The following is a 15,038-nucleotide window of genomic DNA, read 5'->3' as shown; positions in this document are numbered from 1 at the left end:
AAACCAGACATGCACAGCTATATATAAAGTATGGAAAACATTTCTCTAAAATACACACACACACGGCATCTGACTTATTTGTTTTTCTACCCACACATCCCCATCATAACCATCACCTGTGCAATCCTGCATTTGAGATCGGCCTTCTCCAGATCCCAGGCACATCTGTCTCTGGTGTACTGCAACTGCAGCTCACTCCTCTTCTCTTCCTCTCTCTTCACCTCCACCTGCACGTCCTCCAAAACCGTCTTCAGGTCCAGCAATATCCTTCTATTCTCCCCTCCCTGCATGGAAACACAGGCAGCGTTCTTGTCAACCAAATATGCCAGATGTACTTGCATAGTGGAAAGTTAGCCTTTTGCACAGTTCAATCAGAGTATCAAAAATAATTCAACACTTGATAATAAATACAAGCACATCTAATAATGTACCATTGACAAACTACAACCCCCCATACATTACTCGTACAGAAGAATGTGTACCACACAGCACTAAAGGCACACACACAGCTATGTTTAGCTTCAAAGGGGTAGTAAATATTTCTAATCACTTGTATGTCAGCTACTTCTCTCAACAATGACTCCTTCTCTCGCATCCATTCTTCCTTATCCCGTATGTGTCGCTTTTTCAAATCCTCCAATTTCTTTTTAAGCCGCGTTTGTTGTGTTTGCTGCGGCTGCTGCTGCTGCTGCTGCTGGGCATCAGGACCCGGCCACATTTGTCCCCTGAGGACCTCAAGCTGTGTCCCTGCTCCACCTTCTCCCGTAGCAGAGAACTGCGAGTCGTAGATGTGACTGAAGACGGTGGGCGGAGAAGAGATCCTCCTCGACGGGCTGCGATTTTTGCCCTTGCCTCTATCGGGCCTGTCCATCCTGGAGCACGGAACAAACTCCCATCCCTGAGACGGGACGTAGCCCCCGCCTGCACCGCCCCCACCGTGCAACCCTGAGCCGTTCATAAACGCACTCCACATTCCTCCAGCGAATTCAAATAAAACATTAACTTAATGAGATAAAAGATGAATGCTAATCACCAAGCTATTTTAAAAGTCTTCATTTCTGCTTTGTAAAGCACAAGTTGAAATGTTTCTTGATATAGTTCAACAGCACACTTTGCCATGTCCAAATTGAAAGAGACAATTATCCACAGCCGGCCATATCCCCAGTCAGCCCCGCAGCAGCCGAAGCGGTGCTCACACAGGCGGCGGGACTGGACGCTTCAGTCCCTTCCATGTCCTCACGGCTGCTGTCATTCTTGTGCCTGAGTCCCCATGGTGTCCTCTTTTATCTCGAGTACTTCCTCACTGCTGCACCCCTGCTTCTCTTTAACATGTGTATATCGAAATCTGAGGCCGCGCAGTGTCGTCTCTCGCCCCTGCACACGAGTCGTTGTAGGCGACAGTCCAGGGCTGGCACAGACAGACACCCGGTAACCACTCAACGCGAATGGGAGAAGTCCCAAAATATCACGGAGCCGCACTGATGTAAGAGCTGTGGAGTATTTTTACCCGCTGTAACCATGAGTTTATTTTCCTGGAGTTAGATAGCTGGAGGAAGCAGTAGAGCACGTCCATTCATAAACACCGGGTTACTCTAATTAGTGGCGGCAAAACACCTTGCGCTGTGTGCATGGCAACACATACATTTACGCCGTCAAAATATGTCTGCTGTCACTCATTTCAGAGGTAACAAACCACTGAGAACACCTGAGGGGATTACATTTAACACAAATATCTCTTCACTGTTGGAAAACTAACGGTGTCTTAGTCATACCTTGCCTGTAAAAAGCTAACTTCCCTACATTTACTCGTCGTAGCAGGCGAACTCCCACCCTGCTGCCATTTCTCTGCTACTTGAGCACGAGAGGTGAATGACTATCATCTTGATAGAAAGAACACAAGTCGTTGACGTTAGCCACAAACTAAAGAAGCCCGTTTCCAACGCCAGGCATGGAAAAAGTATGTTGTAGCTAATTTGTTACTCTTGACATAGTAGGCTAAGTAACTAGTAACGTGCAACTGCTTTCTATGCGACACATGTGATTTTCAAATCCTCCGCTCGAGCGCCAAAACAAGCTTGAAACGGTGCACATATTTCACTGTCTGAAGCCTGACGAACCATGTCTCGTTTGGAAAAAGACACCCTTACCTCTTCCTGTAATATGCGATTGAATGTTGCAACATATGTCCTTAAAAATATCAACGAGTTTGTTGTCAGCGAAGTATCTCTGAAGTCTTGAGTGGATGCAGTTGCTTGGTCAAAACAACTGAGCAGCCTAGCTGAAATGATGCTTCAATAACGGGAATAAAATCCTCCTTTCTCTCTCTTTTCCTGTCTCTCCCTCCCTCCCTTTCAACACAGCTGGCCCTAATATGTGACGTAGAACATCCCACCGGTGGGATGAAAGAAGTGGACCGGTTCCTCCCCCATCCTGGTGGTCAGATCCGAACAGTATTTACAGACACACCCATGAGCATTTTTACACAACTCTGAAAGTCACACAAAAACCCCAAAAGGGTTCCCCACTGACGTTATGATGATTTGTTACAGATCATGTTGACATTGTATTATGGCTCAGACAGTGCCTGAAATTGAAAGAGACATTTGACTGATGTTTGTTTTGATGTCAGATGTAAGTGAGTATGACTGTTATTTTTGTCAGTGTGCACTTGAGTGTGTAGTCTGTGTGCATTCTCCTTACATAAACTTTGGAAAGAACAATGTACTGCTCACAGACCTCATTAATGCGGTTGTCGTGGTAAAACTTCAGAAATTAACATTTGCAGCAGATATGGTATAGGTTTCTTTCCAACATCTTATGACCTTTTGGCTTTACAGACTGATGGGAAAATACTGAATGTGTTCATTCAAGGATACAGAAGTGCGCGTGATACCAAAGGTCCAAGTATCTGACAATGTATATGACAGAATGTTTTCCCTCCTAGAAGGTAAACATGACACGCTGTTACAGGCATATGATAACTATGTGACGATGTGTAACCTGATGTTTGGCCTCTAGGGAGATAGGCATGATAATTGCTCAGCTATCTTGAACAAAGCATAGCACACTGCTTTGAACCAGTATTCCTCCATCTTGTGAATGAAAAACACTCTCTCGTATATAAGTGAGTGAAGGACACTGTTCGGGAAACTAATTGTATAAAGAATAACTTTTTTCAATTGAAGTACCTGCAAACTCTTCTAAATTATTGTTTCTGATAAGAGCACTGGTCAGGATGTAACTGGACAGAGAAATGCTGTGAATCACATACAGTTTAATTACATACTCACCTAACAATCCACTGTCCCTCCGCGATGTGTTATCCAGAATATGTTGAAAGCATCTGAGTGGTTGGGTGGCTTGGATCGTATGGAAAATGAGAATGAATGTCCTGTACCTTGAGTGACCTTAAGTGACATGTTCAAAATAAAAGAATTGAAATGAACGAATAAGTACAAATAATATTTGTAATAAAATAACAAAAATCAACATAACATGATATCGAGGGTGTGCTTTACAAAACAAAGAAGAGGGTGAAAAGGAATACCAATTTGAAAATGGTGGCATAAGAAAGTGAGGAAAACAGAACAAGAATGAGGATCAGCAAAATAATGGGCTGAAACATCTGGATGGATGACGGTTAAGTCAAAAGGTTGGGGGAAATAGAGAGGCAGATTGACAGTTATAAAAGTGCATATTAGAAAACAGAAATGTGCTGTTTGATCAAGTGTTTGCATTATCTTACAGACAGTGGTTCTTCCGCCTGTTTGTCCTCCTGCCTGGGGACATCCAGCCGGTCTATGAAGCTCTGCAGCTCCTTCCTGAAGGCCTTCAGCTGGGCGTTGATTCGATACAGCAGCTCATGGTCTCTGATCCTGTGGAGCACATATAAAGTGTGTTTGGACTTGACATATTGCTTGTACTTAAAGAAAGGGTGAGGGTGAGTTGAATGGGGTGATTCCTAACCACTTTAATGTGTCTTATACCTGCCACCTTCCTCATCCTCTTCCAGCCTGGCAAACAGCTCCCCGTTGGTGACGAATACCCGTGCCTCTGCGATGATAGTGCTGGTGTCTGTGATGAGCCTATCGATGGTCCGACCCAGCCTCTCCGCCTCCATGCAGATGTCTATCATCTGCTGCCGGTCCTTCAGGCTTCTCGATAAAAAACGACTGTCTACAGGTGAGAAAAGGGAACGTGTCGGGGTGAGGCAGCGGATGTTCCTCACCTCGTCTGAGTCACTCTCCCCTCCTATAGGGCCCTCACGCTTGCGGTGGGGAGGGAGGAGGCGAGGGGAGGATGCTGAGGCAGAGGGGGTGTCGTCGTCCCGTCCTCCATCACTCTCTGCGTCACTGTCCCGGGGGCTGCTGCGGATCCCCAGGTGGGAGGCCAGGTCGTAGCGCTGCATGTTGGAGAGCAGCACGCGGTTCTCGTACTGGAGCTGCATGACTTTGCCGCTCAGTTCATTGATCTGCAGTCGTGCCGCTTTCAGCTCCTCCTGGAGGACCTCCATTTTAGCGGAGTCAGCTCCTCCTGGGGTTGAAACAAGGCGACAATGAAAAGTAGAACACCTCCGCAAATGAGACTTACATGTGCAGCTCCTGGAGGCTTTGTGAAACACACTTGTTCAGATACAGATTGGTCAAGCTAAAAAGAGCAGTCATCTCCTGCTTGGGCAGTGCAGACTTACTGAAAGATGAAATACAAACAAACCTCCTCCATATCTCGATCCAGCTTCATGGTTTCCAGCCTTGTATTTCAGTTTATTGAGTTCATTCGTCACCTAGAGATGAAACTGAATGTTATTCCCAATTACTCTTAAGTGCTGCAAGTGTCAACGCTTCACACATTTGCATTTCTTATGCACGAGGCTTACGTAACAGACAAACTTAAAAAGGCCTCAAAGTCATTGATGATGCCCAAAATAGCACGAGATACACAAGAAAAGAGGAGACACTTTACATCTTAGGTCTCTGAAATTAAAGCAGTTTCATGTTGCCGAGTAATTATAGAAAACATAGCCTACGTCATATGATATTTGCAGTACATTGCCATTTTGAAATAAATATTTTGAATGGACTTAAAATACTTAAAAATGCTTCAAATAGACATACCTTGTGATAGACATTTGCTGAGTCTTTCCATATGAAACCATTACTGTATTGTAGTCACACTGTGCAATGTTTAGATCTTATGGTAACAACACAGTTGACCTGTTAAGATATTAGCCCTTTTGGGAGCGAACCACCTACCTTTTTGTTCTCTTCTTCCACATCTGCAAAATTCCTGCGGAGTAGTTCTGCCTCGTCCTCCACCAGCTGAAGCTGCTGTCTCAGCTCTGACAAGGCCTCGCCCTGCTCTCTGCACTGCTGACCTCCAGCACCAGAACCATCCAGTCCTGCTGCCGCCAGACTAGGAGAGGAAGAAGCATTCATAAACTGTGACATTTCATAAACAGACGCTTCTTTTCAATTCTAGTTTTAGAAGTGTCCTCATACAGTCTGGTTAGACTCAACCATGTTTAACATTTTCTTGTCACAAACTATGTCTTATTTGGTAAGTATGAGGCTTTCCTTTCCTACTGTTTCAATCATGGATGAAAGCCAAGTACCTGTCTTCCCTCATGTCATCCAGTTCAGCCTTCAGCCCCCTGTTCTCCACCTCCAGCTCCACAATTTTCCTGCCTAAGATGTTAGCTTCCTCCTCCACCAGGCGCAGGCGAAGTTTCAGCTCTGACTCTCGGGTGGTGGGGGGCCCTCCAGCCTCACCTTTAGGCAGAGGGCTGTCCACGTCCCCGTAGAAGGAGCGGTACTTCTGCAGCTCATAGTCCAGGCGGTCCTTCTCCTTGTCAATCTTTGCCATTTTCTTCCTCATCAAGATGGCTTCCTCCTTGATGAAGGCAAGCTGGCATTTCAAATCCTCATTTTCTTCCTGTGGTTTGGGAACAGAGATTCTTTATTCATTACAGATGTTTTTTTAAGGGGTTTATTTCCACACTGAGAGTTCTAATAAATTAGGTAATTTCTGGGATCAGTTTGAATGCCTCAGCACATATTGTAATGGAAAGATAGTCATGTTGTTTTTGTGGTTCTCTCACTCACTAAAAAGTATAACTCTTGTTCATTACATTGTGGTTTTAATTGAAAATTGCATTGCAAAACAACCTCATTATTGAGCATCTCTGTTGAGTTTATATCTTACTAAATCATGTATATGCTGACTCACCTCGATAGGAGTCTGTGGAATCTTTCTCTCTGCTTTCGGCCCATCCTTGCTTCCTTTCCTTTTCAGTGAGAGCTGCAGGGAAACAGTAATAATAATTTCAATTTATATAGCGCCTTTCACGAAACCCAAGGACGCTTTACAATGTGAAGTAACAAAACAAAAAGTAATAATAAAGAGACATAGGCTGAAGAAAACAAAAACAGGAACAGGTTGCTGAGTACTGTATATTAGTTGAGGCCAAAGGCCTGAGTGAACAGATGGTGTTTGAGGTGTTTTTTGAAGGTGTCCAGAGAGTCCACAGTGGTTACATCATCATCATCATCATCATCATCATCATCATCATCAGTTTACTGTTTTCTTACTGAAGGCAGTGATATCATCCAGATTTACAGTATGTGGCACTGAAGGCTCAGTATTTGAAAAACAGGACTGTTTAAAGCCGCCCTCGAGAATGTTTCTGATAAAATATTTAAATCACAGTGCTCACAGTGATTTAAAAAACACCCGAAAAAAGCAAACTAGTATTTGTTATTCCTTTTTATCATGTTTGTAAGTAATTCACTAATAATATAAAGAATAGAAAACAGTGTTTGTGTACAGAATTCACCATTACACAGTATCATGTTTTGTTTACCCTCTCCCCACATCTTAACAAGCGATGAAAGAACACATTTGGTATTTCCTCACCTCTTTTGCTTTCTCCAGTTCATTCTGCAGTGCCTGCTTGGTGACCTCCGTCTCTATCAGCTTCTGCCTCAGATTCTCATTCTCATCCTCTGTCCTCGTTCTCTTCTCCTCCACATTCTCCAGCTCATGATGTAAGCGCACAGAGACATCCTTAGCCACCTGGGAGAAGAACCGAGACAAGGACACAGACGTGAGAGAAGTTGTAAATATTGATGGAGATGGTAAAAGTTAAAGAATGATGCTCAGCTGACTAGACTCACCTTGAGGTCTTGCTCCAGACTTCTGAGCAGCTCTCCATCCACCTCGCCACTTTCTGCAAACCGGAGCCTCTTCCTCTCGGCCTTCTTCACCCGGTACTGAAGGATCCTGCAGTTCTTGTTGGCTCTCTCAAGCTCCCTACGCATGTCATGCAGCTGGCAGGCATCTTCCTCATAAAAGGTGTCCCGCATCTCATCCATCTCTGCCCGCATCTCCTCAATTTCAATCTGGCAGAACATTTAAAAATGCATCTTAAAATAGTTAAAACTCCCTCAATGACAAATGTTCCTTTCCTTTTAATTAAATAATATTCAAAAACAAAGCATGCAGCTATATGTGCAGTAGGCTAAAATACAGCCTGAAAGCAAATACAACAGGTGCTACCATAGCATAAGCTAATAATGCCAATTTCTATAAATACATCAAAGTGATCAGGGTTGCAATATGTTAAATGTACCTTTAAATCCTCGTTTTCATCCTCCAGCCTCTCTATGTCGTCTTGCAGTCCCTGGTCCGGCTGTGGAGCCGGCTGTGGACACTCAGGCTCAGGGGACAGCTCCAGCTCTGAGGCCGGCGGAGAGGCTGATTTTGTCTGCATCTTTGTCCCTTTCTTCCCCAAGCTCTTATTCAAATGGAACTGTATAAGCTCGGACTGCAAGCATCCCTCCTTCCAGAAACCGGGTCCGCAGCCTATTGTGCTTTTAGAGCTCTTCTTGTTGCTGCTCGTCGCCGCCTCCCCTCCCTTCGGGGTTTTGCTCCTCAGTTTGGGGGATTTAGATGCGCAAGGCTGGTCAGAGACGACGCGGTTTGGATCTGCTCTGGAGGGCGAGGAGGCATCAGCAACAATGCGGGGGGAGTCTTCCGGTGTGTGGATGCCGCCTCGGCTCAGCGTCGGGCTTTCAGCACCAGGCGCCTGAACAGCAGCCGCGCCTCTGACGGCAGGAGCGCCGCCGGCCTGCCGCTCCCTGCCTGTTGAAACGGGGGACTGACCTCGGCTGCTTCGGCCTCCTCCAGCCTGCTTTGCCGCGATGGGCTTTGCCGAGGTGCTGCCCTTCTGCGTGGCTTTAGATCCCCCGTCTTTAGAGCCGGCTGGAGACGAGGAGCGCTGCTGCTGCTTCCGGCTGCTATTGTCTGGCTGGGATGGGTTCATCATGGTGTCAAAGGCTCAGCTCATCCCCAACAACATCTATACCCTACACCAGTTTCCCTGCAGAAGGAAAACAATGGACTTTTCAGCTTAAACGATGGATGTGATTAAGGATAATTATCAATCCTCAGCAAGACGATCAAGTAGTCCAAGTTTGTTACTTGACTTGAGTGAAAACTGAAATGATTTGGTTAATTAAACGCCTTGGATTTTTAGATGTTTTTGTTTTGTTTTTTTACATAGGCGAGGCGGCCAGCACCCAGACACAGGTACGTGACCACAAATAATAATGCATCCGGCCATTCATCCCCTGTTTGATAAACTGGGATCAGCTGCTGCTCGGACAATTAGACGGCCACTCGCGTTTCCTCCGAAAGGGCGAGAGAGAGAAAGCAAAGAGAAGGCAATGTCATTGGCTATTAAACCTACAGCAAACAGCATGCCATTACATTCACCATGCTACATGTTTAGTTGACAGAAATCAGATGGCCTCTATGTGATTTTATCCTCGAACAACCCAAAAGAAACAAAGGACGGTCCAGCTTCTTGATATTAAATGATGAGCCACATCCAGGCTGTGCTCTGCCATTTCCCGTCAGCTATCATCTTACTGATCATATATGCCACTACCCGATGACTCATTACTCAAATGGATGGAAGATAAAAGTATCAGAAGCAACATCGTGTCTCTTGCCTGTTTCACAGTTGGCACAGTGTATGCATTTTTTTCTTTTGTCTATTTTTAAAGCACGAAAAAGTCGACTGCTTGTCACACAATCCCTCATTCAGTGCTGTTTAAATGAGGAATTAAATGAGTCCAAACAAGCAAGAAAGCAATGCGTTTTTCTACATACAAACAACAGGAAGCAGCAACAGCACCAACCATGAGGGCCTGACAGTACATAACATAATGTGGACCAGTCACACATTTGCCCTTCATTACAGGTTACTGTTGCCTCATTGATCTAAAACACACACGTGCTTTTGAAGAAAAATTGTTTATCACGTGGAATTCATGAAGCTTTAGATGTATTTTCTTACCTTTTCTGGTTGATTTGTCGGCTGCTGAAGGGTAGTGGTGATGGGGAGGCAGAAGGGATGCTGGCTCGAGCGCCTCCCGAGCACCGAGCAACCTGTTTCAATATTCATGACATTACATCATCGCTGGGAGGGCTGAGGCTGCACGGAAGTGGAGCTAGCTGGCAGGCTGCTCTCATTGGAAGGAGACAGGATGCTCTCTCTCTCTCCCTCTCTCCAACAGTGATTGGATGCAGCCAAATGCAACTACATTCACCTTTTATTCTGTCATTTGAATTGACCTTCAGCATATTGATTTAAATTGACCACTAGATAATATGGGACTGTTCCAAAGTGTTATAATATGTTTTATATTCCAAGGGCAGTGCACTTTATGCCAAGAGAAAGGAGACTTTGCAGGTACATCTTATTTATCAAGAATGTGGGACTTTCTGTACACACAGGAATTATATCAATATAACCTCATGGTTTACTTGATATTTTCATATTGTTCCTTGTCTCCTTTTTCTTTCTGTCTTTCTTTCTCAGACTGCAAATGAAGCTGTTGCACATTGTAGTCATGCAAAGGCCCAGAAATCAGTGTTCAATGATGTTTGAAGACGGGTGAGTGTGCCTTGCCTAATGTTGTCAAAGGATAAATATAACATTCAATTTAGAAAGCTGCTTGCCATTCATTTCTCCCAGAATTAGTTTGAATCTGTATTGTCAGGGAATAGGAATGTACAGGATTTGGTTTGCAAACAGATTCATGTGTGAGGTTTTCCAATGGAAACGTTTACTGAGGACCTCCTCATACACTCAGTGCATCTTCACTTTATTGAATTATACTGCAGTGGGCCAGACCCATCTCGCCAGTCATTTGGAGTTTTTAACTCTTGGCCCTGTGCCAACAAGATAAAGCACACACCCATGGCTCATAGTTGTTTAAAGATACACCACAAAGGAGGCAGGCTGGTGTTGCATGCACCATCCCCTGTGAGCAAAATAACAAGTTAGTCTGCAGGAAGCGCAAGGGATGAGTTGAAAGCTACGATTGTCTCTGCTCTGAAAGTGTTATGGCATGGATTTAGCTTCCGTCAATGCTTCAGTGACCACAGCTCTTAGCCTCCTCTGCAATCCATTTGTTTCTGTCACAGGCTTTTACAAACTATATCTGCATCCATTGAGAAATAAGACTGCCCTCTGTAGTAATCACAGTTTAATTACCAGACAAGATGTTGCGGGGCCAATCGGCCAGCTTTGGCCAAGAATGATGATTCATTTATCTGAATGGGATAACAGATGTTTGAGGATTTTCACCCCCTTCCACAGTGACACACTCACCACTTCCCCCACCTATCCTCTCCTTCTGCCCCAGGCCTATTCAATCATTTGCTTACTTAAAGTGACAGATGTCTGCATCATGGGGGCGCCCATGTGCCAGATAAGATCACTTATTATTCTGCTTCGTCTCAAGTAAAAAAAAAAGAGAGTGTCCTCATGAATCGAGAAGACTTCAGTTTCTTTAAATCGCTGGGAATTAATCCTCAATTCTGTATTCCTTTTAATCTCACACTGGGATTGGATGAAATTAAGATTATCTTTTTTCAAACAAAGATAATGACACTCAAACAATTCTTGTCAACACCCCCTTTTCTCTGCTCCCTTTTTCCTTCATCCAACACCATGCACTGGTGATAGCAGAAGGGTAGATGTGAGAGAGAGGGAGGCCATGATGAGCTTCCATCTAAAAATAACACCCTCATTCATTTAACACTCAAGTCTCTCATTCTCACTTTCTATATTATTCCCCAACACCCTAACCAGGATCATCACACCAACACTATGTTGACAGGGATCCCAGGCACTGCCTCAGTCAGGAATATTCTGCAGTGTCATGATGCAGTATCAGTGCTGGGTTTACTGTTACTTCTGAACACAATCATCAGGGGGAGATTTAAAGTATAGTCTTATACATACATTTTTATTGTTTAATTAATTATAAACATATTCTTAAAATAATGACATTCCATGGCAATGAAAAATCATAAGTCTTTAAGCCCTTTTTCTGGCAGGTAAACAGGAGGGATTTGTGATCGAGTGCCTTATTGGTCCAAAACGTGCATGAGGCATGAAAACACGCCTGTCTCGATTCTCAGTTGCTGTGCTCCAGATATCAACTGAGCTTCTGACAGGCAGGACAATGTTTCCTTTTCTCTTAAAAACACATGGGATTTCACTGAAGGATGCACTTCTGCACAAATACAGACACACCGACTGGTATAAATGCTTTTTATAGTATGTACTCATGCTCTATTCATGGATATGAATAAAGAGTGATATCATTTTGTTTTATTAAGTCCAACATTGGAATAAAGGCATTAGTTTGACTGACGTGAAATTGAAAAGCCACACATTAATGAGATTACACTAATGAGCATTAATACAAAACTAGCACACTTAAGCTAAGGCTATGGATGCTATGCAGACCGAATCTGCCTTTGTGTCAAAACAAATTGTAATAGCTTACTATTTTATAAGCACTGCAAGGCATTTGAGTGCCAATGAAAAATCAGCTGTCATAAATCATTGGGCTTCTAGGATCCTCTTTCACAGAGCTCTCGCTCTCATGCTTTAAGGATGTTTTTGTCACCCAGAAGAATCATGTCAAAAGGGCTGATAAAGTTGGAAGGATAAGTGGCCACCATCCAGGGACAATTTTTTGGTATGGTTTTTTTTTTGTGACCGAGTTGTGAAATGATAGCTTGAAGAATAACAAACATCAACCATGTAATACCCCTCTGCTAGTGGAGGCCTCCCACACATACACTCTGCAGGAGGGTGCACACAACACACTGTTTCTCAATCTCTCTGCCACACACAAATGCAACCTCTACTCTCTAATCCACCCAAACACACTAAGCACTTTAACGCTGTTAAATAGTTTATTGCGCTGTGGCTGTTTCCCACAGAACAGCTGATTCAAGGAGAGGAAGCAGGAGAAGGGGGTGCACTGGGAGGGGGTGGGGTGTATTTGGGAGGATGAGGGGGTAGGCGGTGTCAGACAGCTGCTGTGTACAGTTACCATGGAAACCTTTGTCTACATTCATCAAAATTGAGGAGAATTCAGGGATGGGAAGAGCTTTGTTACAAATTAAATGTAAAGGGTTGTATCTTTTGTCTACCAAACAGGTTTCCAGGGATTGAACGGTTTTATCTTTCCAGTTCTTTTTCATTTTATTTAAGATATGATAGTCACGACCCCACCCTAAATTGGAAGCATACAAATACTGCTGCAGACTTTGATGCGTATTGTCAATATTGGTGAAGGGTAAGGGGACGTATAACATGAAAACAAAATTGTGACCTACTTTATTTTGTATTTAGTTTGTTCATACCCAAACAAATCTGTTTAAATTGTATTACAATAGATGATTAAAAGATAGACGACCAACAATGCCATGGGAGCTTCACTCTAGGAAATAGACACAGGGCAATGTGTTACCTTTGACCAAAACCCTTAGTTTCACACGCAATCAAGACACAGGTTGGTTTAGTAAGAGACCGAGGGACTCATTATAAAATATAAACACATTTTACTAAATTGAATAAAAGAAAAAAGAAAAGGAAACTAAAGATATGGTTGCTGGAAGATAAAATAGTTAAAAAATAACAGAAATATCTAGTTCAAATGATCTTTATCACCAAATGTATTTAAAGTAGATCATTACATTCTTACATTTAAAGTTGGAGTATATCTAGAAAAAAAAACTAAAAAGTAGGGATGCACCGAATATTCGGCCACCGAAAATTATCGGCCGAAAATGTTTAAAAAGGCCCTTTCGGCTTTCGGCCGAAAGGGTTTTAGCACCGAAAAAATATCACCGAATGTCAGAACAGGCTTACGTTGGTAACATAACGTGTTGTTGTGATGACGTAATAAAGACGCGGCGACCATGCTCGCGGCTGGCTCACAGGGGGGGGGGGGGACATTGACCTTTGTCATCGAGATTGCCTTGAGCCTTTAACAAATCGTATTAAATAATCTGATGACAGACTGTAAACAGAATAGCTGAAATTTTAACAAACTAAATAACTCAGTTTCCTCTAATCATTAACCCATGTTTGTATCATGTAGTTAACTCCGTGTGTTGCTGCTAGCATACATAAAACAGAATAGCTGAAATTTTAACAAACTAAATAACTCAGTTTCCTCTAATCATTAGCCCATGTTTGTATCATGTAGTTAACTCCGTGTGTTGCTGCTAGCATACAAAACACCTGACGTGGAAACGTTACTCGTGGATGGGGCTACAGAGCTGCTAGAAAGACGGTCGAACCCGGTACATTCCTCCGTCTGCATGCGGTGCACTTTTGCTAAATGTTTAGACAAATTGCTCGTGCTTACATGCTAAACTCTTATTGCACTTATGGTAATAAGTATTCTCCACATCGAGACGGGTAAAGTTTAACCACACCTCGGAGCGCGTTCTCTCCGCCATCTCCGCAGTGTGCTCCGCTGCATGTAGCAGCTGCGTGTGTGTAAACTGCCCCGCCCCCTCGCACACAGACGGGGGAGAGAGATCTCGTCTGATCGAAAATACATCATAGACGCATTTGTTGTCTTTGAATATTAGAAACGAGTTGGCGACACTAAGACTGCGATATAATGTTTTTTAGCAATAATACATGACATATATAAATGTACTGTATGCATTCAAAAGTGCTGAATAAATGTTTTATGGACCCATAATAGTGATTATTATTTAAGTTAAGTTTTGCCATAATCATGTCTATTTCCATAATCAGGTAGCTGAACAACATTGGTAAAAAATGTATACATTATATATATATATTTCTTAATCATTTTCGGGCTTTCGGCATTCGGTTTTCGGCCAACTGTTTCCTATTTTCGGTATCGGTTTCGGCCAAGAATTTCCCATTCGGTGCACCCCTACTAAAAAGCACTGAGGCCAGTAAATTGTGTGGCAGGCTACTTTTAGTGAAACTAGGGTGCTACCGTGCCACCATATACTCACCAGGGGCAGTCACATCAAACCACACAAACAGCAAACAGGTAACTCTCTTGTGCCCCTCAGTGCTATACAACACTGAGGGTAAGCACAAAGCTATAGGCAAAACAAAGGCAAAAAGCTACAAGCTAAACATAACAGTAAGATAACAAAAATGGGCAAAGCAAAAACAAAACCCATGAAGTAAGCCTTAATGCAAATCAAAACACAAGGCAAAAATAATAGCAAAAACAACCTACAAAAAGGTTAAATGGGGTTGAAAAGGGCTCACCATTCCCCATACAAATAATTTAAAAGTTTGAGCACTACTCACTACAGGTATGATGTTTTAACAAACTACAGGCGTGCACGACAATTGGAAGCAGAACCATTGATCATTCAAGATAGAGACTGAGGAAAGAAAAGTATCCATGTGTTAAAATAGACAACCTACCTGTACCACTGACCACAGGGTCAAAGCTCAAAACAAAGGTCAACAGGTGCCTTTTATAATCAGCCCTAATGAGGGGAGTGGTCGGGGAGGAGTCAGGCCTTCAGCTGCATTCAAGACCACTGCACTCTTTTTGAGAGCATACCCACTTCAGTACATTGATTACAAAGACAGAAGTTTGGGAAAGCACAACTGACAACAACTGTCAAAGTTATACGCAATGTGTGTATTTTGGCTTCAA

The 15,038-nt window shown here is 43.3% G+C and overlaps 1 protein-coding gene across 9 annotated transcripts in view; it reads right to left on the bottom strand.

The window, feature by feature from the left end:
* Positions 1–14,818, bottom strand: part of LOC117537463 (protein SOGA3-like) — a 29,185-nt gene extending 14,367 nt beyond the window's left edge. The window contains exons 1-13 of one of the 9 annotated variants that reach the window (XM_034202697.1): positions 14,801–14,818; positions 9,359–9,450; positions 7,628–8,377; positions 7,173–7,397; positions 6,913–7,071; positions 6,226–6,297; positions 5,612–5,931; positions 5,253–5,412; positions 4,714–4,783; positions 3,987–4,533; positions 3,746–3,875; positions 3,291–3,407; positions 117–284 (exon numbers count right to left, since the gene is read on the bottom strand). In XM_034202697.1, coding sequence (XP_034058588.1) covers positions 3,291–3,407; positions 3,746–3,875; positions 3,987–4,533; positions 4,714–4,783; positions 5,253–5,412; positions 5,612–5,931; positions 6,226–6,297; positions 6,913–7,071; positions 7,173–7,397; positions 7,628–8,323 — 2,496 coding nt within the window. In that variant the 5' untranslated portion in view covers positions 8,324–8,377; positions 9,359–9,450; positions 14,801–14,818 and the 3' untranslated portion in view covers positions 117–284. Of the gene's footprint in view, positions 1–113; positions 285–550; positions 2,101–2,147; positions 2,569–3,290; positions 3,626–3,745; positions 3,876–3,986; positions 4,534–4,713; positions 4,784–5,252; positions 5,413–5,611; positions 5,932–6,225; positions 6,298–6,912; positions 7,072–7,172; positions 7,398–7,627; positions 8,378–9,358; positions 9,497–14,800 lie in introns of those variants that run through there. The other 8 variants (XM_034202696.1, XM_034202698.1, XM_034202699.1 and 5 more) reach the window with 8 other exon arrangements.
* Positions 14,819–15,038: the final 220 nt, after the last annotated feature.

This window comes from Gymnodraco acuticeps, unplaced genomic scaffold, assembly GCF_902827175.1.
Source record: "Gymnodraco acuticeps unplaced genomic scaffold, fGymAcu1.1, whole genome shotgun sequence".
In the NCBI taxonomy this organism is placed as follows: domain Eukaryota; kingdom Metazoa; phylum Chordata; class Actinopteri; order Perciformes; family Bathydraconidae; genus Gymnodraco; species Gymnodraco acuticeps.
Note: the sequence above shows the minus strand (reverse complement) of the source record. Positions and strands in the feature narration are given on the sequence as shown.